The sequence below is a fragment of the Oncorhynchus masou genome, chromosome 22, assembly GCF_036934945.1.
Source record: "Oncorhynchus masou masou isolate Uvic2021 chromosome 22, UVic_Omas_1.1, whole genome shotgun sequence".
NCBI lineage: Eukaryota > Metazoa > Chordata > Actinopteri > Salmoniformes > Salmonidae > Oncorhynchus > Oncorhynchus masou.
In genome coordinates this window covers 36,221,028-36,248,838 of record NC_088233.1, presented here as the reverse complement: position 1 = coordinate 36,248,838, position 27,811 = coordinate 36,221,028, and the positions used below count along the sequence as shown (strand labels likewise).

Here is a 27,811-nt window from a genome sequence, read left to right as displayed (position 1 = left end):
AAATTAAGCTCACAAATAAAGCAGATTACCATGTTCGCTGCTACTGTTTGGATACTGAAAATATTTTTTCTTGACGCCTACTACAACCATTAGTGCGTTCATGTAGTTAAAGCGCGTGCTCTTTTGCGCCGCTCTGGTGAGAAACTATTTCAACAACCGTGCGCGGTCACGAGACCGGTGAGTACTTGGACGACAGTCGTCTCGTCTCCAGTACAACACGAATGTGGAAACACTGTAGGTAAAGAGTGAAGGACTGTAGAATTGGAGTGGAATCCCTTGTGGATTACGTCGCAGTAGCTAGCTACAATATAAAAAGGACATTTCATCAAAGGTAAGTAGTGTGGATCTTTTACCGGGATGTACTCGAAAAACAACACCGATGCTAACGTTGTTACATAGCCATCTTCATAATAGCATGTTCAGCTAACTGTGTTAACGTTAGATAGCTACCGTTAGCTACTTCACGTCGTAAACTAGATATGCTGGCTAACGTTAAATTATCTGGTAAACTATCTAACTAGATATGTGGATGGTTAAGTGATAATTCCGGTCACCACATCGGAGGCTTTGTTGTACCTAGTTAGCTACTGTACTGTAGCTAGGTCAGAATACCTAACTGATGTTGGCTAGCTACATGATTCGGGTAGGCCGCGCTCTCTACTACTAAGCAACTAGCTAACGTTACAGTAACTGGCTAGTAAGATTGCTGGCTCCCATGTCGTGCAAAAATTGGCTCAACTCATGCAATTTGCCGAATTTGTCAGCTAACGTTAACTTTACCTAGTTTACACAGCAAGTGAACATTTTGCGGTTTTGTGAAGCAATGTTGGATAACTAGTTGCTAGCGGACATTGATTTGTTTATGTTGTAACGTTAGCTACGCTAACCGTTAGCGCATTCGTTTGCTATGGTGACGACATCGTCTCAGCAGATTTGTTCGCATAGTCTGGGCCTCTGTAGCTAGCTCGTTGAATATACATACCTTGCAACTCTGCACTTGTTTGCAAAAGCGCTGTCTTTGAATGTCAAACATGTCTGAAGTTAGCGATGTCAGTGCTACGCTGACATGAATGAGCCTGATTTGATTGTAGACTAGTTATGCCAATGATGTGTGGCAGGTTCTGCATCACCTCTGTCAACCTTTACTTTATATTCCTAATCTCATGTTTCTCCATAAATCTTAAACTGAGAATATAGCCTGTTTTCCTTTGAAAATATAGAGGGTCGTTGTCAATAACACTAAACGATACGGTGCAGAGCAACCATTGACAACTAACTGCGTGCCGTTCAAGGGATTGTGAAATAAATGTTAATTTTGGTTTTGTATATCATCATCTCTTGAAGAGCGTAGTCAGAACTACATATTTCTGATAATCCCATGCAAAACAGTAGCGCAGATTTAGCCTGATTTCAATAAGTAAATATTATGTCATTTCAGATACAGTAGGTGAGTGGAGCCTCACGATATATCTCCCAAATGCCACCATTAATTTGATATTTGAGTGATATAAAAATCAACTATACCTGGAAAGTACGAGTGGTTTAGGTTAATTTCCCATCCTGTCAACATTGTTTAAGTGTTGATTCGGTGCTGACAGACATGATAGGCCACATTGATTGATGGACCACATCAGATTGGATAGCTAGCTGATAACAGATCACGTCAATATGGCTAGTTAACAAGCTCACTTTCAGGGGATAAATTAGATGGCTATATCCAAATATTGTTTGATTTGCTTGCTATTTATAGTGGTGATGGCAGTAGTCCAACTGACAACTTTGCCCAGAAGGAAGACTTGCTGAGGTCGAGCCCTTTCCAAAATCCTAATCTCTGATGAAGCAAGCTAAATGACACCTTGTTTGCTTAGCTAGATAGGTTTCTGAAGTTACATGATCAGTTGATGTTTACTGATTTGTGAAAAACATGCAGTTGCTTGCTGTATAACTCTGAGATGGTTAAATGTGGAATAATGGTTCATGTGTAGTTCTTCTTACTATGCTCTTCGAGAGGTGACGTTAAAACCAAAGAGTTATAACCTTCATTTAACAATCCCTTGAATGGCACATAGTGTCAATGGGTTTTTAGCAGTGTTCGGGGGGCAAGGAGAACCCCAGCTCTGCAAAAACCATTGACAACTACAAACCAAATCTAACTCTGTATTGATAATGGCCGAGTAAAATGGATGCGATAGAGGTCGACCAAAACAATGGAAATGCGTGGAGGAAAGATCCTGAATCTCCTCATGCTCCCCCAGCACAATTAACCAACCAACATGTAGGCTGTAGTTGAGGTAAAAATATAGTATAATGCTTGAATGACAGTCAACCCCAATACATGTTCATGTTGTCACCAATCAAGTTCATTACAGTTAGAAATGACTGACTACCACCACCTGATTTCTGTATGCTAGCTATGCTACCAACTTATACTAATGGGAGTTAGCATTTAGCAAGCATTTCCTCTAAATCAGAAAAGGGATAACTTCTAAATGTTATGCAGTGAAAGCAGCCAAATATCCAAATCAGACATTAGTAACCACATTTTGGGCCTGTTACAATGCATGACAGTTTTGACGAATATCCACTTTGTTAGATCAGATTTGCTGAATGTGGCAATGCGGTGTCCTGGCGGTCTGCGTCTTACCTGGCTGCTGATTTTATTTTAAAAATAAGAATGTAACTCGGCTACTTTATCAAGTCATACATGTCAACTAGCTACAGCTTGTTACACCTGATAATGTGATATAACCAAAGATTTTTGGTATCCAATACTGGGCATTAAAGGATAGGTACTGTTTGGTGTAGCAAAGACAATGTACTACCAACCTTAACTTGGTGATACTGTCTTCGTTCTCGATTCGGCCAAACATGTACACTACATGTTTGGCCACCTGATTGTCAAACATCCCATTCCAAAATCATGGGCATTAAAATGGAGTTGGTCCCCCCTTTGTTATAACAGGCTCCACCCTTCTGGGAAGACTTTGCACTACATGTTGGAACATTTCTGCAAGGACAAGCATTAGTGAGGTCAGGCACTACTGTTGGGCGAGTAGGCCTGGTTCGCAGTCGTCCCAATTCATCCCAAAGGTGTTCGATGGGGTTGCGATCAGGGCTCTGTGCAGACCAGTCAAGTTCTTCCACACCATTCTTGACAAACCATTTCTGTATGGACCTCGCTTTGTGCACTGCCAGATGAAGAGTGATTCATCACTCCAGAGAACACGTTTCCACTTCTCCAGAGACCAATGGCGGCGAGCTTTACACCACTCCAGCCAACGCTTGGCATTGCACACAGTGATCTTAGGCTTGTGTGTTGCTGTTCTGCCATGGAAACCCATTTCATGACGCTCCAGACGAGCAGTTCTTGTGCTGACATTGCTTCAAGAGTCAGTTTGGAACTGTAGTGAGTGTTGCATCCAAGGGAAGGCATTTTTGATAAAAAAAAAAAAAAAACTGCTATGCACCTTGACGTTTCCACAATAACAGTACTGACTGGGGCAGCTTTAGCAGGGCAGAAATGTGACGAACTGACTTGTTGGAAAGGTGGCATTCTATGATGGTGCCATATTGAAAGTCACAGAACTCTTCAGTACAGGCTATTCTGCTGTCAATGTTTGTCTATGGAGCTTGCGTGGCTGTGTGCTCAATTGTATACACCTGCAACGGGGGTGGCCGAAGGAGCCAAATCCACAAATTTGAATGGGTTTCCACATACTTTTGGCCATGTAGTGTATCTTCTAATAACTTCATGTCCAGTTGAAGGTGGATCGTTTGTATAAAAAAAGCTACTTTATTGAATTCTATTTTTTGCTTTCATGTAATCCCAAAGTATGCATGTCGCCATCTTGTATTTTCACGTCTTCTCTCATTGATTGAGACAGGTGGGTCCACCCCAAAGTGTTGCATGTCTTGACACTGACCTGTCGATCAGTGATAGATTTTAAATCGTCAAGATGGCCGCGCCATGGAGAAACCTATTTTATTTTAGTAATGGCGCATTTTCTAAGTGAAAACAAACTACATGCAACGGGACACTGACATTTTAAGATGCATGTTTGGCTGAATCGAACGAATATGGTATCTCCAATACCGAGGTTTTGTATAGGCCAACCTGTAACGCCCAGTAAGGGATACCAAAAATCTTTGGTTATATCACATTATCAGGTGTACATTCTGTAGCTACATGTCTATGTATTTCAAGAAAACTGGTTGTTCAAAGGAGCTGTTTGCAAATCGAGCTAGTGTAGGTAGGTATGTTGTGATTTGTTAAACTACTTGCAGAATTGTTTCTGATTTCCTTAGGTCCTTGATTTTGGATGTAATTGTGCACTGCATCCATCTCATGTCCAATGTATCAACTACAACAGAGAACTGTTTCCTTGTGTAATGTTTGTGTGATTTAGTTAGCCAAAGCATAACCTTATTTTTAGGACTACTGTTTCAGGCATCTGTTGGTTGGAAACAATGCACCAAAGACTGCCAGTATTGATAGTGTCTTATGACTGGCCTGGGTTTAATAAATGAAATGGCTGACTGCCTGGTTCATGACTGTAGTAGCCTGTCCTGTTGCTCCCTGACTTGCTGGCAGCTGCACATGTATAGTGAATTGAACATAGTGACAGGCGGACAGCTGTCTCTAGCAGCAGGAGGTCCCGTTTGGTAACTCACTGGCTCTCAGTGAGGGAATTCTATATACTTTGAAAGTGCTCTGTCTGCCTCTTTTAATTCTCTCTAAATCAGAATCCCTCTCTCCTGCATCATAGATTGGCTTAATGGACATGCTACTGGATGTGTGTGTTTTGCAGAAGCGCAGGCTGGATGTTTGAAGGTGGGTGTTTCTGCCTTCAGATTCCAACCCTCAATATAACTTTTCCATGGCAACACATGCTTCTGCTTATAATGCTCTTCTGCCCAGGGTGAGTTGGCTGCTTTGCCCAGGCTGCTCTTGTATACCAGGAAGTTGAGTGAATAAATACTCTGTTTCTGGGGTTGAGCAAACTTCTGTATATAGAAAACTATTATTATATTTTTTGCGAAGGGGGTGTCACAAAGCAGGCTACTTTTTTTGCAGTCAAAATGTTATCTTAGCGCTATCTAAAACTGTGGTTGTGGGCGGCATAGTTTCCTGCCCTGTCAGTAAAACAATTAGTTAATTTGTGTTCTTGCTTCTAGATGAGTTATTTTTCCCTCTTGTGGGGCGAGGAGAGTTGTGTGTTGGTTTACTCTGCCATGGAAGGAGGTTTGCCTGTGCTTTGAGTAGGTGGAGTGGGTTGTCACTGCAGCTGTTTACATGGAAGGTGTGTTTCTATGGATGCATTCAAGAGTGAAAATAGGCTAGTCCACTCTGTCTGATCAGACTACTGCAATGCCTTTGTCAGTGTCTTTCACTTATTGTCAAGGTGTGTTCTTTGTGGTAGACCCATGGTACATTTCCACTGGGCTACCTGTTTTGCATCCTGCTGGCTGTGAGTTCTATGCATCCTGTCCTTTTTCTGGTGTCTACAGCTTGGATGTAGCCTAAATATTTAAGATGGAAATGCATGTGCCACTTCCCTCCCTTTTAGTAATAAGCTTGACAAGGTTTTTAAAATTAATATTCTTTTAAACTAAGAGGTAGGCTCTATCCAAATGACTGTAAATGTGGCTTTAATAGTCATTATACTGTAAGAACAACTGTTAGGGCTACCCTTTTGCCTGCTGTTTAATGTGCTCTGCCTGGCACCTGACTCATTGAGTAACCTTTTGTTCACCAGCCTGTTAAAGGATGCCAAAGAATATGCTCCTGCTTTTAGTAGTTAGAATACTTCTGTCTGGCCTCCTGAGTGGCGCAGTGGTCTAAGACACTGTATCGCTGTGACACTAGAGATCCTGGTTCGAGTCCAGGCTCGACCGGGAGACCCATGGGGCGGTGCTCAGCGTTGTCTGGGTTAGGGGAGGGTTTGGCCGGCAGGGATGTTCTTGTCCCATCACGCACTAGTGACTCCTGTGGTGGGCCAGGCACAATGCATGCTGACACGGTCGCCAGGTGTACAGTGTTTCCTCTGACACATTGGTGCGGCTGGCTTCCAGGTTAAGGTGACATTACTTTCAAATGTTACTAAGGGAGGGAAGGGCAGTGAATATGGTTTCTGCCTAGTCTATTGACAGTTTATTAGTATCGTTAGGTTGGTAATGAGGTCAGTATAAAGTATTGTTGCTGTTCTAGCACTTAATGAGATTTTACGATATACCATCATACCTGTTGTTGAAACCTATTTCGACACATTTGGTCTAAGTTTGTCTGAATGATTGAGACCAATGGCCCCTATAATACCTGTACTTTAACTTCTAAGGATTGCTCTCAAAGACCGGGCATGTCTCTGAATAATTTCATTTGGAAGTCTATTTGGATTAGAAAAGATACAATAGCTACAACAGTTACATTGCCACAATCCATGACTAGGGCTGGCACAATTCCTGTAGAACTGTACCCGACAGTTATGGGTGCAGACCATCATGAGAATAAAATAACCGGCAGAACCATTTTGTTGTGTGTTTGGAACGAACTGAAGACTGGATGCCCGGGAGTTTGTGCGGTTTGAGTCTGTTTCTGCTGTAACAGACTCTATAACGTGATCAAACTTTGTTGCTCCTTGCCTGAAACAAGCAAGGTGTTGTAGCAAATGAGTCTATAGTTGCCTGGGCAACATCCCCCTCCCTGCAGCAGTAGCACATGCATTCAGGAACAGAGGAGAAAATGGTTGGAACGGTGACTGCGGAAATGACCAATAAATCATCCAAAATTCCATGACTGCCCTGTCCATGCTGAGAGGGAGAGAGATTTTTTTTTTTGTATCAACTCTGAATATTGTGCTGTGCATTTGTAATGTATACTCTGACCTGTGTTTGTGATTAGGGTGTCTACTCCACTGAGGCTGTTTTGGGGACTGTGTGTCACTGAGTGTAAGTAAGGGTACTTGTGTGTTCTCCAGCTCTCAACTCTCTCCAGTTTCTTTGTCTAGTCTGCATGGTCAGAGGAAGGGAGGGAAGCAGGCAGGATGGTGTTAGCCCAGCTGGAGGTGGAGCTGCCAGAGCTGTAATCTGAGAAGGGCCCCACTCCCCAGAAAGAGGGTGGGGGGAGAGCGTGAGCATGCGCTCTCCAGTCTGACATTGGACTCCTTAGCCTACAGGGAGCAGTGCAGGCGTCAGGCAAGGGGGACTGCTCTATGGTGCTCAGCCAGGACTGTCTGTTTCACCCTAATACCTGGCTCTTGCTGCCTTCTCCACTGACTGACTGGATCACTCAGAAGATGGTGACCGAGCAGGGAGTGGTTACCTAGACTAGGGCTTTCAGGAGAAGAACACTGCCAGTGTTTCCTTAGCTTCCTCTTCAACGTGCTCAATTTCTTTCCCTGTCTCCCTGGCTGGGCTGCCTGCTTGCCGCGGAGCTGGATATACTTGTGTAACATTCCTGGATTACAGCTACATGTTATTTAAAAAAATATATATATATTTTTTTTAATTCTTTATTTGGGCCCCTCCTACCCGTGGCTCCTCCACCCTTCCTTGTGGCCTTTTCCTGGGCTGCACTTTAAAGAGGATTAAGACTCCAGCCTCCTGCCCTCTGCCGTGCTGGTGAAAGAAGCGCCTGAATCGGAGTCTCTGGCTCTGTTTGAGGCGTCCAGCCCGCCAAGGTGTCTGGCCCTGGACCCCCAGGCTCTGACTGCAGTAGTACATCTGTTTTCTGATGGGAGTTTAAGTAGAGACCTAGGGAGAGCGACGGGAAAGGATCTGCCCTGTTATGGGCTGTTTTTGTTCCTATGGAAAAACCGTGATGAAGAGTTCCCTCACACTCTCCCTATGTCGGGCAGAGCTGATGTTCAGCCCATGAACTCATGGAAGGGGGTGCTCAAGCTCTTCACATGCATAGCTTCTAGAACAACTGCCAACAAACCTAAAGGTAAAATGTCCTATTTGCACACTCGGTGGCTCATAAATATTTCTATGCTCATTTTCTGTGAGAATGTCTGTTGGAATGTTTGCCCCCTTTCCCCTTGCGCCTCCTATACCTGAGGTGCAACTGTGGTGTCATAAATACCTACTGGTGTTCACTTCTGTCCAGTAATGGCTTTGTTTTTCTGCAAGGCACTGCAGATCCTAAGAATGGCAGGGCATTTTTTATTTACTTTGTATATGCAGGGGTGTGAGAGAGACTGGACTTGAGTGGAGAACAAAGAATGGCATGTTTTGTTAAGTAGAAATGCTTTTGTTTTTCTGACCCTCTGTACAAACATACCGAACAATTGTCATGGTTGACAACTCTGTCGTTGTCTCCCTCTGTGTTTTGGATGTTATGCTGCTTTGAAGTGGTGTGTTCCCCTCCTCTGCAGCAGTGTGGAGGGCACATGCAGACTGCGTGTTTGATAGTAAACAGCAGCCGGAGTTTACAGAAAGTGGGCAGGCAGAGACTCGCCGCCTCTACTAGGTCATGCTTACTCAAAGCCAGGCACCTACATGGAGGCAGCTGCTGATACACATGATTGTGTTTGTTTTGGGTTTAGCCTACATCTGCTAGATTCTGGTGCTCCTTACCGGCCGCCATCGTAGAGAAGACATATTTTAACGAGGTAGTGACGTGAATTCATAGATTTACCCTACACAAAGACTACATGATTCAACAAATGTGCTAGACCGGAAGAAGTTTAAATGTTAAAACAACCAATCTGACATGAGTTCTGTGCAGAGATTTGGATCCATATTAAGACTATATGCCATTTAGCAGAAGCTTTTATCCAATGTGGCTTACAGACTTGTGCATACATTATTTGTGCAGATGCTCCTGTGCATTGAACCCACTAGAGGTCGACTGATTATGATTTTAACGCCAATACCGATTTATTGGAGGACCAAAAAAAAGCAGGTACCGATTTAATCGGACGATTTTAAATAATAAATATATATTTTATTTTTTGTAATAATGACCATTACAACAATACTGAATTAACACTTATTTTAACTTGATATAATACATCAATAAAATCAATTTAACCTCAAATAAATAATAAACTGTTCAATTTGGTTTAAATAATGCAAAAACAAAGTGTTGGAGAAGAAAGTAAAAGTGCAATATGTGCCATGTAAAAAAGCTAACGTTTAAGTTCCTTGCTCAGAACATATGAAAGCTGGTGGTTCCTTTTAACATGAGTTTTCAATATTCCCAGGTAAGAAGTTTTAGGTTGTAGTTACTATAGGACTATTTCTCTCTATACCATTTGTATTTCATATACCTTTGACTATTGGATGTTCTTCTAGGCACTTTAGTATTGCCAGTGTAGCAGTATAGCTTCCATCCCTCTCCTCGCCGCTACCTGGGCTCGAACCAGGAACACATCGACAACAGATACCATCGAAGTAGCGTTACCCATGCAGAGCAAGGGGAACAACTACTCCAAGTCTCGGAGCAAGTGAGGTTTGAAAAGCTATTAGCGCGCACCCCGTTAACTAGCTAGCCATTTCACATTGGTTACACCAGCCTAATCTCGGGAGTTGATAGGCTTGAAGTCATAAACAGCGCAATGCTTGAAGCACAATGAAGAGTTGCTGGCAAAATGCATGAAAGTGCTGTTTGAATGCTTACTAGCCTGCTGGTGCCTACCATCGCTCAGTCGGACTGCTCTACCAAATAAGACTTAATTATAACATAATAACACACAGAAATACGAGCCTTTGGTCATTAATATGGTCGAATCCGGAAACGATCATTTCGAAAACAAAAAGTTTATTCTTTCAGTGAAATATGGAACAGTTCGGTATTTTTATCTAACGGGTGGCATCCATCAGTCTAAATATTCCAGTTACATTGCACAACCTTCAATGTTATGTCATAATTACATACAATTCTGGCAAATTAGTTTGCCATGAGCCAGGCTGCACAAACTGCATATACCCCGACTCCGCGTGCAATGAACGCAAGAGAAGTGACACAATTTCACCTGGTTAATATTGCCTGCTAACCTGGATTTCTTTTAGCTAAATATGCAGGTTTAAAAATATACTTCTGTGTATTGGTTTTAAGAAAGGCATTGATGTTTATGGCTAGGTACACATTGGAGCAACGACAGTCCTTTTTCACGAATGTTCATCGCATCGATTATATACAACGCAGGACACGCTAGATAAACTAGTAATACCATCAACCATGTGTAGTTATCACTAGTGATTATGATTGATTTTTTTTATTTTTTTTATAAGATGAGTTTAAAGCTAGCTAGCAATTTACCTTGGCTTCTTACTGCATTCACATAATAGGCAGTCCTCGTGAGGCAGGTGGTTAGAGCATTGGACTAGTTAACCATAAGGTTGCAAGATTGAATCCCTGGGTTGACAGGGTAAAACATCCAGGTATCTCATACCATTTTAAAGCTATTCTCGTTAATCCCACCACAGTGTCCGATTTCAAATATGCTTTACAGCAAAAGCACCACAAACAATTTAGGTCACCACATAGCCACAGAAAAACAGACATTTTTTTCCAGCTAAAGAGTCCAGCTAAGGAGTTTCTAAAAGCAGGTAAGAGATAAAATGAATCACTAACCTTTGATCTTCATCAGATGACACTAATAGGATTTCATGTTACACAATACATGTATGTTTTGTTTGATAAAGTTCATATTTATCAAAATATGAGTTTACATTGGCGCGTTACATTCACTAGTTCCAAAAACAATTATAGATATACCGCTGTGTCTGATTGCGCTCTGAACCGCTGTGTCTGACGGCGCTCCGAACATAAACAAATTACATGATAAATATTCCCTTTGATCTACATTAGAAAGCACTCCAGGAATCCCGGGTCCACAATAAATGTTTGTTTTGTTAAAAAATGTCTGTTATTTATGTCCAAATACCTTCTTTTGTTAGTGCGATTGGTATACATATCCAAACGCTCATTCTGGTCGGCGTTATATCGGACAAACTTCAAAAAGTTATATTACCGGTCAAGAAACATTTCAAACTAAGTACAGAATCGATCATTAGGATGTTAACATATAGCTTCAATAAAGTTCCAACCGGAGTACTCCTTGTCTTCGTGAGCAATGGAACACAAGTGACTGCCACAATGGAACACAAGTGACTGCCACAATGGAACACAAGTGACTGCCACAATGGAACGCAAGTGACTGCCATGAGGAATAAGCATGATCAGAAAATGGCTGACTGCCAGACACTTGACTGATTCTGCTATCATTCACTCCCACAACACCATAAAGTCAACCATCAATAGAAATTATGAGACATCTAGTGGAACCCCTAGGCAGTGCAACATCATTAATATCTCAAGGGGATTTCATTGGGGACTCTGAATACATACAAAGCTCAGATTTGACTTCCTGTTTTGATTTCAACTCAGGATTTTGCCTGCCATATGAGTTCTGTTATACTCAGACATCATTCAAACAGTTTTAGGAACTTCAGAGTTTTCTATCCAATACTAATAATAATATGCGTATATTAGCAACTGAGACTGAGGAGCAGGCCGTTTTACTTTAGGCACCTTATTCATCCAAGCTACTCAATACTGCCCCCCCCCCAAGCCATAAGAAGTTAATCGGTCGACCTCTAGAACCCACTGTCCTGGCATTGCAAGCGCCACACTCTACCAACTGAGCGACAGAGGACCACAATCTCAACCTCAATCAGTGGACTGATTTCGTCAAATATTTCCATGTTAGTGTCAGTCAGGATGTAGCCAGTTGTTGTAATGTGATAGTAGGCCTGAAGGTTGTGCTGAGAACAGACTGAAGAGGGAAATCGATGCTCCATGTAATGTACTTTGCATTAGTAGTGTTAACCCATTGCATGATGGAAGCAGTGGCTTTCCAGTGGAATGTGTGAGGCCAAGAGCGCTCAGTATTGGCACTCTAGCTAATATGGCTCTAGCCATTACATTTTTGTTTCCACAACTCACTGATTAACACTTAATTTGTATCTGTGCTGTTTGGGGAGGTCTGAGTCAGTCCCCAACACATGTCCACCTTCATACTATAGCTAGAACTGTTGACTGACCAGCCCTGAATGGTCACCCTGCAGAGAACAGAAGGTGGGCATATGGGCCTTTACAGAACTCTGAGGCTGCAGTGGTGTTGATTGATGTGTTTCTATGGCTACCTCAGCTCCATTTGACTTACTTTTTAAGAATTGTTTTTACTCCACTAGTTAACCTCTCTTCTCTCTCCCCTTTCAGAGTTACCCATTTTTCAAGAGAAGAAGAAAGCCTTATTTGGGAATCTTATGGACGAAGGCAAGCAACATTTTCTTTCTCGTGTGTTTGTCTGTGTCCATGTTTGGGTTAACCCAGGGGAAGCAGCTTGTTTGATAAAGCAGGGGAGGTGTTTGGAGGATTGTAGAGGTCATCTAATGAAGGTTCAGTGAGTGTGATTTGGTAGATGGAGAGGTCATCACCCTGAGCTGGTTTAGTAATCAACTCCTCTCCATCTGGAGGGACATATTGAGCATCTCGTCCTCGTGTGCCATTCACCCCAGATTCCCAACACACGGGTCGGGAGGAGAGTCCTAACACAACCTAATCCCAACCTACTGTCTGTACCTCCCTCTTGTTTGATTGCCGCACAATTTCTCACATGTGCCTGACCAGAACCTGCCCCCCCCCCAAAACATAGTTCCTACTACGTATGAACATAAATAAGAAATTCAAATATGGTGGAATGCTAGACCCATCTCTTGAAGTGATTCAGGTACAACCGCTTGTGTTTCCTGTGTCAAGACATGACCTCTAGAGTTTCCACTAGCACCACAAGTCAGCCCATCCTACAACAAAGAACACGGTGGACACAGACAGTTCTGACTGCGCATCTAGTCCTACCAGAGGTCTAGTAGCTAGCCTGCTCTCCTCTTAGATACCATGTGTACTGCTCATTTCAGCAAAAGTCATTCTGCCCTCTTAACCATTAGCATGAGAAAAGCATGATTACGATGTCAAATGGTTCTTTAGACGTTATGTTTAATGAGGCACAAGACCTGGTTGTTTCAAGTGTTCATTGAGCCCTAAAGTCTTGGGATAATTTCCACTTTATGGTGAATGTGCTTTGTTCTGATCTCTGCAGTGGCCTCTGCTCAGCTGCTCTTACTCTGGCCTGTACGCCCTAGTTCTAAATCATGAATGTCTATCCTCTTCCTCAGTAGGAGAAATACTCATGTAGCCGGTTCCTCCAATGGGAATCACTGCAGGCACACCAATGTGCGCACTCTCATAGCAGTGTTTATGCTCATTATGGCTCCAGTCCCATGGGTGTCTGCATTAGTGTTGCACGGTATACCAAAATTAGGTTATTTTTCCGATACTAGAACATGAAATATGGTTCGCTACTAGAATTAGTTTCTTTTGATACTTCTGTCAAATGTGTCTCACGGGTCAAGCCTGTGTATCAGCGTAGCCGACTTATTGCTAACCTGCACTGGGAGTCTGGGTTAACACTTGAATAATGAATGCAACATGGCATGTAGACATTTTGAAACTGTTTTCTTATACTGTTCGCAAAACAATGTCCATACACGCTAAAACACTTTACAACGCAAGAAAATACCAGTTGCCTACAAAGCTGGAAGCTAACTTCCTTTGCTGGCTGACAGCTAAAGCTAACCTCAGTTCACTGCCCTAGTACTTTGTGACAATGTGCAAACCATAATGTGAAATATGCTGTTTGCCACCAAAAACATTTAATTCACTTATTCGGTCTCTCTCACGTCTCTCCCGAAGGCTGCTGCATCATTTGTGGGGGACGATATGTTTACTGTTGCCTTGTCGTTTGTAGTCACACAAAATCAGCCAAACAAGCTCAATAACTCAATGCATGCACACTCATTCGCCTGTATTGTAGATAGGCCCAGGTTATGTTTTGATTTACCTAGTTTATGGTTGGCCACCCTTGATAGCCTGTAAAATATTGCAACATTACAATTACAGCCAAATATTTTATACACAATGATTCCCTCTAGGGATCTAAGTTAAGGTCGTCCCTAGAACAATAAAAACAATATATACGTTCAAAACCGATAGCAGAGCCAAAATTCATACAACCACTGCACATTAAAAAAAAAGCAATGAGGCTGATGCAACCAAGCAGAACCTTTAGCTTAATGTTGATTGTTGAGCTTTATAATATGAAGAAATAAAACTATGTGCTGCACATGTTCCAAAATGCAATTATTGAGAACATCGGTCTCAAAAGTCCACTGCATGCGTGAGCGTTTTCATTTGACCGAGATAAAAATGTCCCTTAGAAATTAAGAGAGCAGGGAGATCAAAAGATGCATCACCTAGCAAGGGTTACTAATGACTGACATAATACTAGTCTTTGGCAGCTGGGCAATAAAATAACTTTGATTTTGAAAATTAAATAGATAATGAAAAAATTACTGGTGACAATGGGATAATAATTGCTTGCAAAATAATTACCTCAACAGTTCTATGGTTGTATTTTGGCTAGGCTACTTTGAAACAAGGGAAGACATGCGTCATGAAATTACAAACGTCCAAGTTTTAAATAATTTAAGTATAGATAAATAAATAGTTCCAAAATGCTGACTGCCTCTGCTCAGATTCGAGGTGATTGATGTGTGGTGTGCAACAGGCACTGTCCTTAGTCTCCGTTCTTGTGACTATTTAATCTGAACGTACCGTGCCTCGAGTCGGCTATGTTGACAGAATCCGACCCTTTTAGATGTCAATGTTAATTATCCTTCATTGTATTTGACTGGCGTAAAAATAAAAAGTAATTTATATTTAAAAAAAATTTTTTTTTAAATATAATGATACTGAACTCAAGATGCCCAATGATTGAACAGAGTATTTTATGGGCTGGATCAAGTACCTTTCCGTGACTAGCTAATATGGCTTTTTTTTGTGATACTAAACCTGGGATCAGTATCGAAGTCAAAATTCTGGTATTGTGACAACACTAGTCTGCATCCAGCCAGACACTGTGGCAGGCAGTACAGACTCTGGGACGAGGGAGTAAAATAGAGGCTGCTGATGCCAAAGCCTCCAGCCTCCTGGAGACAGACTGAAGAGCTGTCTGCATCTCCCTTTTCCCCGTTGCTCTGGAGCACATCACTGCCTTCATGCAGGCTGCAGCAACCCACACACAGGCAGATACTGTTACCGTCACTGCAGACTATTCCTACTAAAGTGCTCACTCACTCACGCCCACACACATACTAAACCTCACACACTTATAGCCCAGACAGCAGCCACCAAGTGCAACTGTTCCATCTCAACAAGCTGCTTTCTCAGCACCCACACATAGCTCTTGTTTTAGCCCTGCTAGTCTTGGCTTTGCCCTGTTGTGTTCTGTGCTAATTTGGTCCACAGATGTTGCTTGTGTGTCCAGAGCAGCTTGCTAAGAGGCCCATCAATAGGTGGAGCTTTATCCAAGCAGATGTGGTCACAGGCAGCCTTAATGACACCTACAGTTGAAGTCAGAAGTTTACATACACCTTAGCCAAATGCATTTAAACTCAGTTTTTCACAATTCCTGACATTCAATCCTAGTAAAATAAATTCCTGTCTTAGGGCAGTTAGGATCACCACGTTATTTTAAGAATGTGAAATGTCAGAATAATAGTAGAGAATTATTTATTTCATCACGTTCCCAGTGGGTCAGAAGTTTACATACACTCAATGAGTATTTGGTAGCTTTGCCTTTTAATCCCACCACAGTGTGCGATTTCAAAAAGGCTTTACAGCGAAAGCAGACAAAACGATTATGTTAGGTCAGAGCCAAGTCACAGAAAAACAGACATTTTTCCAGCCAAAGAGTAGTCACAAAAATCAGAAAGAATCCCTAACCTTTGATCTTCATCAGATGATACTCATAGGACTTAATGTTACACAATACATGTATGTTTTGTTTGATAAAGTTCATATTTATATCAAAAGATCTGTTTACATTGGCGTGTTACGTTCAGTAGTTCTAAAACATCTGGTGATTTTGCAGAGAGCCGCATCAATTTACAGTTATACTCATTGATAAGATTGATAAAAGATACAACTATTATGCACGGAATAATAAATAGATACACTTCTCCTTAATGCAACCGCTGTGTCAGATTTCAAAAAAACTTTACGAAAAAGCACACCATGCATTAATCTGAATACAGCGCTCAGAGACCAAAACAACCCAAACCGATATCCGCCATTTAGTCAACAGAAGTCAGAAATAGCATTATATATATATTCACTTACCTTTGATCTTCATCAGAATGCACTCCCAGGAATCCCAGTTCCACAATAAATGTTTGTTTTGTTCGATAATGTCCATTTATGTCCAAATTCCTCCCTTTTGTTCGCGCGTTTAGCCCAGTATTCCAAATTCATGAAGCGCGATCAAGTCAAAGTTCCGTTACAGTCCGTAGAAACATGTCAAACGATGTATAGAATCAATCTTTAGGATGTTTTTAACAAATCTTCAATAATGTTCCAACCGGAGAATTCCTTTTGTCTTCAGAAATGCAATGGAACTCAAGCTAACTCTCACGTGAACGTGCGTCACCAGCTCGTGGCTCTCTGGCAGACCTCTGACTCATTCCCTTCTCATTTGCCCCCACTTCACAGTAGAAGCATCAAACAAGGTTCTAAAGACTGACATCTAGTGGAAGCCTTAGGAAGTGCAATTTGACCCCATAGACACTGTATTCGATAAGCCAAGAGTTGAAATACTACAAACTTCAGATTTCCCACTTCCAGGTTGGATTCTTTCTCAGGTTTTTGCCTGCCATGTGAGTTTCTGTTACACTTGCATACATCATTCAAACAGTTTTAGAAACTTCAGAGTGTTTTCTATCCAATACTAATAATACTATGCATATATTAGCAACTGGGCCTGAGTAGCAGATGGTTTACTCTGGGCACCTTATTCATCCAAGCTACTCAATACTGCCCCCAGCCCAAAGAAGTTAAATTGTTTAACTTGGGTCAAACATTTTGGGTAGCCTTCCACAAGCTTCCCACAATAAGTTGGGTGAATTTTGGCCCATTCCTCCTGACAGAGCTGGTGTAACTCAGTCAGGTTTGTAGGCTTCCTTGCTCGCACATGCTTTTTCAGTTCTGCACACATTTTCTATAGGCTTGAGGTCAGGGCTTTGTGATGACCACTCCAATATCTTGACTTTGTTGTCCTTAAGCCATTTTGCCACAACTTTGGAAGTATGCTTGGGGTCAATGTCCATTTGGAAGACCCATTTGCGACCAAACTTTAACTTCTTGACTGATGTCTCGATGTTGCTTCAATATATACACATTTTCTTTGCTCGTGATGCCATCTATTTTGTGAAGTGCACCAGACCCTCCTGCAGCAAAGTGCCCCCACAACATGCTGCCACCCATGTGCTTCACGGTTTGGATGGTGTTCTCCGACTTGCACACCTCCCTCTTTTTCCCTCCAAACGTAACGATGGTCATTATGACCAAACAGTTCTATTTTTGTTTCATCAGACCAGAGGACATTTCTCCAAATAGTACGATCTTTGTTCCCAAGTGCATTTGCAAACCGTAGTCTGGCTTTTTTATGGCAGTTTTGGAGCAGTGGCTTCTTCCTTGCTGAGCAGCCTTTCAGGTTATGTCGATATAGAACTTGTTTCACTGTGGATATAGATACTTTTGTACCCGTTTCCTCCAGCATCTTCACACGGTCCTTTTGCTGCTGTTCTGGGATTGATTTGCACTTTTCACAACAAAGTATGTTAATCTCTAGGAGACACAACGCGTCTCCTTCCTGAGCGGTATGGCGGCTGCGTGTTCCCATGGTGTTTATACTTGCGTGCTATTGTTTGTACAGATGAACATGGTACCCTCAGGGGTTTGGAAATTGCTTCCAAGGATGAATCAGACTTGTGGAGGTCTACAATTTTGTTTCTGTGGTCTTGGCAGATTTCTTTTGATTTTCCCATGATGTCAAGCAAATGGGCACTGAGTTTGAAGGTAGGCCTTGAAATACATCCACAGGTACACCTACCATTGACTCAAATGATGTCAATTAGCCTAACAGAAGCTTCTAAAGCCATTACATCATTTTCTAGAATTTTCCAAGCTGTTTAAAGGCACAGTCAACTTAGTGTATGTAAACTTCTGACCCACTGGAATTGTGATACAGTGAAATAATCTGTCTGTAAACAATTGTTGGGAAAAATTAATTGTCATGCACAAAGTAGATGTCCTAACCAACTTGCCAAAACTAGTTTTAACAAGAAATTTGTGGAGTGGTTGAAAAACGCATTTTAATGACTAAAACGTAAGTGTATGTAAACTTCCGACTTCAAACTGTACATGCACAGCTCTGCTGCCCAGTCTACCGCCCCTCTCTGCTTCCCAGCAGTCATTTCCCTCCATTTCACGTGTATTTTTTTGTCTGGAGCACAGTGCCTCATGGCTGTCTTCCTGCCGGTCTCTGAGCTGTGCTGTGGGTTATATAAAGCAGCAGGGCCAGGGGTGGGTCACACCCAGCTCCTGCCAGGCCCAGGGAAAATCCAGCCCTCCCTCTCCTCGGTGGGCCGAGTCCATCCACAAAGGCCTCAACCGCAGCCTGTTACCATGGGAACAGCTGACAGGAAGCAAACTAGTGCTCTGCTCTCGCATCCATCCTAGTCCACATTGCCGTATGGAGTCTTAAAAAATAAAATAATTATGCAACCATGAATCTGTGTTGCGCTCCCGGGCCAAAAATAGCCTCCAAGCTCTGCTTGCCCTTCGCTGGTCAGGCTTTATAGACAGATGGGCATATCACAGAACCTCTAGGCTGACCCTCAGCGGGAGGAAGGGAAAGGCCAATCAGTGTATAGGGCTGCCTGCCTGGACGTCCCACTCAGCCCACTGTACTGGGGCTGTGCTAAGAGAGGAACATGCCATTCTCTCTGGTTGTCAACAGAGAACATCTTCCTAGAGGCCGACAGGCCCCTTGACTTTTTCCACATTTGAGTTACGTTACAGCCTTATTCTAAAATTGATTAGAGTATGTTTTTTTTAGAAAACAGATTTTTAGAGATGTTTGCAAATGTATAAAAATAGAAATACCTTATTTACATAAGTATTCAGACCCTTTGCTATGAGACTTGAAATTGAGCCCAGGTGAATCCTGCTTTCATTGAGCATCCTTGATGTTTCTACAACTTAATTGGAGTCCACCCGTGGTAAATTAAATTGATTGGACATGATTTGGAAAGGCACACACCTGTCTATATTAGAGGTTGACCGATGTATGATTTTCTCCACACCGATACCGATTTATTGGAGGACCAAAAAAGCTGATACCGATTAATCGGCCGATTGTTTTTATTTGTGATAATGACAATTACAACAATACTAAATTAACACTTATTTTAACTTAATATAAAACATCAATAAAATCAATTTAGCCTCAAATAAATAATGAAACTTGTTCAATTTGGTTTAAATAATGCAAAAACAAAGTGTTGGAGAAAAGTCCTATGTGCCATGTAAAAAAGCTAACGTTTGAGTTCCTTGCTCAGAACATGAGAACATAAGAAAGTTGGTGGTTCCTTTTTTACTTGAGACTTCAATATTCCAAGATAAGAGGTTTTAGGTTGTAGTTAATATAGTATTTATAGGACTATTTCTCTCTATACCACTTGTATTTCATATACCTTTGACTATTGGATGTTCTTATAGGCACTATAGTATTGCCAGTGTAACAGTATAGCTTCCGCCTCGCCCCTACCTGGACTCGAACCAGGAACACAACAACAACCACACTCGATGCATCGTTACCCATCGCTCCACAAAAGCCACGGCGCTTGCAGCGCAAGGGGAATAACTACTCCAAATCTAAAAGCGAGTGACGTTTGAAACAACAGTTTCACATTTCACATTGGTTACACCAGCCATTAGGTGGATAGGCTTGAAGTCATAAACAGCGTTGTGCTTGCGAAGAGCTGCTGGCAAAACCTATGAAAGTGCTGTTTGAATGAATGATTACGGGCCTGCTGCTGCTCAGTCAGACTGCTCTACCAAATCAGACTTAATTATAACATAATAACACACAGAAATACGAGCTTTTGGTCATTAATATGATAGAATCCGGAAACTATAATTTTGAAAACAAAACGTTTATTTCAGTGAAATACGGAACCGTTCAGTATTTTATCTAACAGGTGGCATCCATAAGTCTAAATATTCTTGTAACATTGAAGGTTGTGCAATGTAATGTCATAATTACCTAAAATTCTGTCAAATTAGTTCGCAATGAGCCAGGCAGCCCAAACTGTTGCATATACCCTGACTCTGCGTGCCATGAACGCAAGAGAAATTACACAATTTCACCTGGTTAATATTGCCTGCTAAACTGGATCAGTAGTTATAACTAGTGATTTATGATTGCTAGTTTTTGTTAAAGATAAGTTTAATGCTAGCTAGCATTTTACCTTGGCTTCTACTGAATTTGAGTAACAGGCAGGCTACTCGTGGAGTGCAATGGTTAGAGCGTTGGACTAGTTAACTGTGCGGTTGCAAGAGTGGATCCCCTGAGCTGACAAGGTGAAAATCTGTCCCTGAAGGCAGTTAACCCACAGTTCCTAGGCAGTCATTGAAAATAAGAATGTGTTCTTAACTGACTTGCCTAGTTAAATGAAAGGTATAAAAATGTTTTTGTTTTTTTTAATAATCGGAAATCGGCGCCCAAAAATACAGATTTCCGATTGTTGTGTGAACTTGAAATCGGCCATAATTAATCGGCCATTCCGATTAATCGGCCGACCGCTAGTCTATATAATGGTCCCTACAGTTGACAGTGCATGTCGGAGCAAAAACCGCCTGGCTAAACTGAGCAATCGAGGAGAGGGGCCATGGTCAGGGAGGTGCCCAAGTGCCCGATGGTCACTCTGACAGAGCTCCAGAGTTCCTCTGTGGAGATGGGAGAACCTGTTTTTCAGTAGCAGGGACTGGGAGACTAGTCAGGATAAAGGGAAAAATAAACTAAATACAGAGATCCTTGATGATAACCTGTAATACTTTCTGAAGGTGCTTCAACAAAGTACTTAGTAAAGGGTCTGAATACTTATGTCAAATGTTTTTATTTATACATTAGCAAACATTTCTTAATCTATTTTTGCTTTGTCATTATGGGGTGTTGTGGGTAGATTGAGGTGGAAAACGATTTACTCCATTCTAGAGAAAGGCTGTAACAATAACAACATGTGGGAAAGACGAGGTCTGAATACTTTGCTGCATGTACATTATGTACTCTTCTTTTTAGACTCCTTTGCACTGAGTGTAACTATTTTTTACCCTACCCGCTCTTCCTGTATGAATAGAAGGCAGTTGCCAGTAAACTACCGGCACACATGAACAGTAAAACAACAAAGTAAAACATTCTGTTAGTCTTTCCAAGATTCTAGACCCAAATTCAAATCTGGACCTTGAAACCAGTTCCACTGCTTAACCAGGGACTGATTTTTAGACCTGGCACACCAGGTGGGTGCAATTTAATTATCAGGTAGAACAGAAAAGCAGCAGTAGTCTGGACCTCGTAGGGTCAGAGTTCCTGTACTAGATCGTTGTTTTACACACACTTCCATTCCGTTTGAAATTGTTACATGATATTCTTCAGAACATTTGTAGTTTAACATATGACCTTTGCATGTGAATGAACCATGACTATTGTTTTAAGAATCTGTGATTGGTCAAACCTCATGGAAACCATTACGTTTGTCCTCACTACATTCACCTATTCTCCTGTCTCCACACCAAATGTATAGTTAATTTATTATCCCGTTGTGTCTAACCCGTGTTCTCCGTTTCTCTACAGAAATGAGTCGCCAGACCGCCACAGCGCTGCCCACAGGAACCTCCAAGTGCGCCCCCTCCCAGCGCGTCCCCACCTTGTCTGGCACTACGGCCTCTAACAGCGACCTGGCCAGCCTGTTTGAGTGCCCTGTCTGCTTCGACTATGTGCTGCCCCCCATCCTGCAGTGCCAGAGCGGCCACCTGGTCTGCAGCAACTGCCGGCCCAAGCTCACCTGCTGCCCCACCTGCCGGGGCCCGCTGGGCTCCATCAGGAACCTGGCCATGGAGAAGGTGGCCAACTCTGTGCTGTTCCCCTGCAAGTATGCGTCGTCGGGCTGTGAGGTGACGCTGCCCCACACAGACAAGGCGGAGCACGAGGAGCTGTGTGAGTTCCGGCCATACTCCTGCCCCTGCCCAGGGGCCTCCTGTAAGTGGCAGGGCTCGTTGGACGCGGTCATGCCCCACCTCATGCACCAGCACAAATCCATCACCACGCTGCAGGGCGAGGACATCGTGTTCCTTGCCACGGACATTAACCTGCCTGGGGCAGTGGACTGGGTCATGATGCAATCCTGCTTCGGATTCCACTTCATGCTGGTCCTGGAGAAGCAGGAGAAGTACGACGGTCACCAGCAGTTCTTTGCCATTGTGCAGCTGATCGGCACGCGGAAGCAGGCAGAAAACTTTGCCTACCGCCTGGAGCTCAACGGGCACCGGCGACGGCTCACCTGGGAGGCCACGCCCCGCTCCATCCATGAGGGCATCGCCACTGCCATTATGAACAGCGACTGCCTAGTGTTTGACACCTCCATCGCGCAGCTGTTCGCTGAGAACGGAAACCTGGGCATCAACGTCACCATATCCATGTGCTGAGGACTGTCAAGTGGACAGCCACTAACACACACACACACACACACACACTTTCTCTCTCACACACACATACTCAGAGACATTTCAGACACTACAGGACACCTGAAGTTGTACCTGGGGGGTTTGGAGGGGGGGCAAGATCTTTCCCAGGGAACCTGTTGTCTTCGAACAATGTGATTTAGAACGTTCAGATCGGTTAGATTGATGAAAACAATGGAACTCTATCCCTGGGATTCAATTTTAAGCTTCATTACAATATTAGTTCTATAACTAAAGTAAAGGTATCCTTTTTTTACCTTAATGTTATGAGAATAATCCAGCATTGCCCATTGAACCCAGAGCACACACTTCAACAGGTGGGCTCAGTTTGCAGTGGGAAGCTGGCAGAAGGGGCTCAGGGGATAGACACGGTGGGAGGGGTCAATTTGAGGGAGGATGGGGGAATAAAAACAACTTTTTTTTGAAGATGTTGCATTTTTCAGCTTAGTCAAAGTGAAACTAACTTCTTTCGGTTCATTATTGTTTATGGTTTTTAGTTCTCCCCCCCCCCCCCCATTAGATGAGAAGAGAAGGTCCTGATATTGTCTGCACAGACATTGGCTGAGACGAAGCTAGTTTGTTCTCTCTGGAGTCAAACAGTTTTAGCCTAAACCACTGAATATCTGACCAGGAATGGGGACAATTTCTATAGTTATATTATTATTCAATGGAGATTTATCATTATCATTTTTTTGTAAGGACTTTTAATGAATGAAAAAGGCTGTAACCTTGTGGCTAATCTTCAGTGTTTGTAGATAAATTGTGTCGTTCTTTCGAAGACTTCAATGTATTTTATTTTGTAAGTTAGATTTTTCTCTTCGTTTTGTCAGTCCTTGTCTACATTCTGTTTGAGGAGTGGGTGACGCAAAGCCAAACATCTCTGGATACGTAGAACTATTGCTGGTCCCATTATTTTGTTTTATTTTGTCATTAAATAAATCTATCTTTTTCATACCTTGTGCAATTTCCCCTTTCCCTGTGATTTTTCTCTTGGCCAGGGTTTAACTATGGGTTGGGACCCAAAGTGGTCCCTGGGCATGTGGGAGGTGGGCCGTGAGTTAGAAGACATCTATAGTCGCACACTTTCCTCTTATTTTGGGTAATGGGAGGACGGTAAATTTGTCATTAGCTCTTGAGCTGAAAAAGTTTAACACCTGCTATAGGCAATAACATCACTTCTTGGCAGGGGTTTACTCCAACCACACACTTATCCTCCCATCTTACCACATTATCCTTGTCCAATGGCTTTACCCGTGTAAAAAAAAAAAAAAATGGGGAGGGGGAATGGTAAGTTCAGTGTGAACTTTGACGAACACCAAATAAAGTATGTATAAAAGATCATGGATATTTTTTCAAATAAGATAATCTTTGAGAACTAAAAACAACATACAAGCTAGACAGTCATGTAGAACCTAAAATTGCTGCATTTTTGTCATAGCGTGGGGCCCCATTGATGGTTTTTGTTACTCACACAGCATAAGAACACAGCATAACCCATAGCATAAATTTGGCTTTAATACTGCACATTCTCTCCACCCATGACCAAATGTGTGTAATTGCAAGAAATTACCTTTTTAAAATTCTGTAGCCAAGAGGGCTTCCAAAATCGTAGGTTGGTATCTGCACAAATGGCCACGCCCACCACCTAAGGCCCATTTTGATCCAGAAAAAAACGGAATACATGGCTGATCAAAGGCTTAAGGACAACTCTCACTACTAGACTGACCGTTTCTTTGTTCGTTCGCTTTTTGTCGGCTCTGTGTGTTATAGGGACCACCCGTCGTTTCTACATGTAGAATCGGTTTGCAAACAGTGGAGGCTCCTCAGAGGAGGAAGGGGAGGACCATCCTCAGGGAATTTCATAAAAACAATAACATTAAATTATCCTTTCTAGATAAAACTCGACCAAATATATTAACGTCACCAAACAATTGACAAAAACACTTTTGAAATGGCCTACTATAGCCTCAACAGCACTCTGTAGGGTAGTACCATGGTGTAGCCAGAGGACAGCTAGCTTCTGTCCTCTGGGTATATTGACTTTAATACAAAACCTAGGAGGCTCATGGTTCTCACCCCCTTCATAGACTTCCACAGTAATTATGAAAGGTTGGAGGACGTCCTCCCAAAGTTATCTTGCAGCACGAACTGACATGTCCACCCAATCAAAGGATCAGATAATGAATCTAGTACTGAAAGTATAAGCTACAGCTAGCAAGCAGTGCATAAAATGTGAGTACTTGTCTCAAAGCGAGAGAAACAGTTAAACATTTTGAACAAATTTCTTCCAAATGGAGTAGCAAGAGGGAGCGAGAGCTAGCTCTATAGAGAGATTTTTTTCTCTCACTTAGCTAGCAAATGCAGCTAGCTAGTTTAGCCAACTCAAATACCCGGCTCAAACATCGGGATGCTATGTTAGCTAGCTACGACTATCCAACACTGGAATTCTTAGAAGGCAAAGTAAGCCTTTGGTTTTACTAATTTAATGCCACCGGTGTAACTGCTTACTAACTGTACTGCATGATTGTAGTGGGTTCACTAATGTGTTAGTTCTTTTAGCTATGTTGACTAGGATGTTACTTTAGCTAATATGGTGACAACGATAAAGGCTGTGTACAGCGGTTATGATATGAAGGTTTGGCTTGGAATGGTTGTTTCGCCTAGTCAGACAGCTGTGTTGTGCATTGAAGTCCACAAGCGAAGGGCAAAGGTGAGAGAGCTCGTAGATGTGAGAAGGAATACAAGCTGTTTGTATGTGGCTATGAAAGGGAACTGTTTGCGTTTGATTAGGGGTGTATTCATTCCACCGATTGTTCAAATGTTTCTTAAATGGGGATAAACATACCTGAATTTGTCCAATAGAAACTTGTTTGCAACTGTTGGACTAATGATTACACCCTAAATCAGCTTGATGCAGGCAAGAGTGTGCAAGGTGGTATTGAATGTGTCACCTTAAATCTTTCTTTCGAACCTGTGTGCACTTATGTTGTAAACTTTAATTTATTGGCTAAGTTGTAGCAACGTCATGTGTATAGGGAAAATTTGAGTATCATGTAGTAGCCTAAACCTATCAATGTTACAATGAACTGGGTGAATGGAATCTGAATGACAGTTATCCAATATGCTTTAATAGAAATAAGGCCATGCTCATAAAAAAAATAATCGTCCTCCCTCATCTTAAACGGCACCGACCACCACTGGTTTGCAAATTACAGCCGGCACTGTTCAGAAGTGCTAAGTACTCTCTGCCAGCAATCCTACTGGTCTGTCATTGTCTTTAGGGATGTGTGTGTGTGCTGTGAGGTGCATTTTTAAGTATGGTACGTCGTGTGTGTGTGCGCGCTTCCCAGTCCCATGCCGCCCCAGCTGAAGCCATGTACTGTTTGCAGGCTCTGGGGCGTCAGTGTTCTGGCTGGTGAATGAAGGGTTAGCTCTGTAGGATCATAATTACCAGAGGCCCCCAGGAACTTTGGCACCCTGCCAGCCCACTCCACTGGGGAACACAGACCACTCCTTCTCTGACCCTGCTGCTGCTTTGTCTTCACACCACTTCCCTCAAGCATTATCTCCCTCCAGCAATGGCCCTAACAGGAACAGCTATATTCAGTCATAAACTCAGCAAAAAATAAACGTCCTCTCACTGTCAACTGAGTTTATTTTCAGCAAACTTAACGTGTATATTTATATGAACATAAGAACAACTGAGACAAACTGAACAAGTTCCACAGACATGTGACTAACAGAAATGGAATGTGTCCCTGAACAAAGGGGGGGTCAAAATCAAAAGTAACAGTCAGTATCTGGTGTGGCCACCAGCTGCATTAAGTACTGCAGTGCATCTCCTCCTCATGGACTGCACCAGATTAGCCAGTTCTTGCTGTGAGATGTTACCCCACTCTTCCACCAAGGCACCTGCAAGTTCCTGGACATTTATGGGGGGAATGGCACTAGCCCTCACCCTCCGATCCAACAGGTCCCAGACGTGCTCAATGGGATTGAGATCCGGGCTCTTCGCTGGCCATGGCAGAACACTGTCATTCCTGTCTTGCAGGAAATCACACACAGAATGAGCAGTATGGCTAGTGGCAATGTCATGCTGGAGGGTCATGTCAGGATGAGCCTGCAGGAAGGGTACCACATGAGGGAGGGGGATTTCTTCTCTGTAATGCTCAGTCCGATGATGCTGTGACTCACCGTCCTAGACCATGACGGACCCTCCACCTCAAAATCCCGCTCCAGAGTACAGGCCTCGGTGTAATGCTCATTCCTTCTATGATAAACGAGAATCTGACCATTACCCCTGGTGAGACTAAACCGCGACTCGTCAGTGAAGAGCACTTTTTGCCAGTCCTGTCTGGTCCAGCGACGGTGGGTTTGTGCCCATAGGCGAGGTTGTTGCCGTTGATGTCTGGTGAGGACCTGCCTTACAATAGGCCTACAAGCCCTCAGTCCAGCCTCTCTCAGCCTATTGCTGACAGTCTGAGCACTGATAGAGGGATTGTACGTTCCTGGTGTAACTTGGTCAGTTGTTGTTGCCATCCTGTACCTGTCCCGCAGGTGTGATGTTCGTATGTACCAATCCTGTGCAGGTGTTGTTACACGTGGTCTGCCACTGCGAGGACGTTCAGCTGTCCGTCCCGTCTCCCTGTAGCGCTGTCTTATGCGTCTCACAGTACGGACATTGCAATTTATTGCCCTGGCCACATCTGCAGCCCTCATGCCTCCTTGCAGCATGCCTAAGGCACATTCACACAAATGAGCAGGGACCCTGGGCATCTTTCTTTTTGTGTATTTCAGAGTCAGTAGAAAGGCCTCTTAGTGTCCTAAGTTTTCATAATTGTGACCTTAATTGCCTACCGTCTGTAAGCTGTTAGTGTCTTAACGACCGTTCCACAGGTGCATGTTAATTAATTGTTTATGGTTCATTGAACAAGCATGGGGAACAGTGTTTAAATCCATTACAATGAAGAGCTGTGAAGTTATTTGGATTTTTACTAATTATCTTTGAAAGACAGGGTCCTGAAAAAGGGACGTTTCTTTTTTGCTGAGTTTATATGCTGCTCATTCTGTTTAGGTGAACGTGCTTGTTTCCTTCCCAGTCCTAAT

At 42.7% G+C, this 27,811-nt stretch overlaps 1 protein-coding gene across 2 annotated transcripts; it reads left to right on the top strand.

Annotated features, from left to right (window-relative positions):
* The first annotated feature begins 169 nt into the window (after window positions 1-169).
* On the top strand, window positions 170-23,664 carry siah1 (siah E3 ubiquitin protein ligase 1). Of its 2 annotated transcripts, none has more exons than XM_064930063.1 (3): window positions 170-331; window positions 12,227-12,283; window positions 21,819-23,664. In XM_064930063.1, exons 2-3 carry the CDS (start codon window positions 12,274-12,276, stop codon window positions 22,667-22,669), a joined length of 861 nt encoding a protein of 286 aa, XP_064786135.1. In that variant the 5' UTR covers window positions 170-331; window positions 12,227-12,273; the 3' UTR covers window positions 22,670-23,664. The 2 variants fall into 2 exon arrangements, with proteins under 2 accessions (XP_064786135.1, XP_064786134.1); XM_064930062.1 differs by lacking the exon at window positions 170-331 and adding an exon at window positions 7,094-7,942.
* Window positions 23,665-27,811: the final 4,147 nt, after the last annotated feature.

Coding starts and splice junctions, on each gene's coding strand:
- siah1 (XM_064930062.1), top strand. CDS start 7,843: ATGTCGGGCAGAGCTGATGTTCAGCCCATGAACTCATGGAAGGGGGTG. Junction 7,943..12,226: donor AACTGCCAACAAACCTAAAG/GTAAAATGTCCT, acceptor CTCCCCTTTCAG/AGTTACCCATTTTTCAAGAG. Junction 12,284..21,818: donor TGGGAATCTTATGGACGAAG/GCAAGCAACATT, acceptor GTTTCTCTACAG/AAATGAGTCGCCAGACCGCC.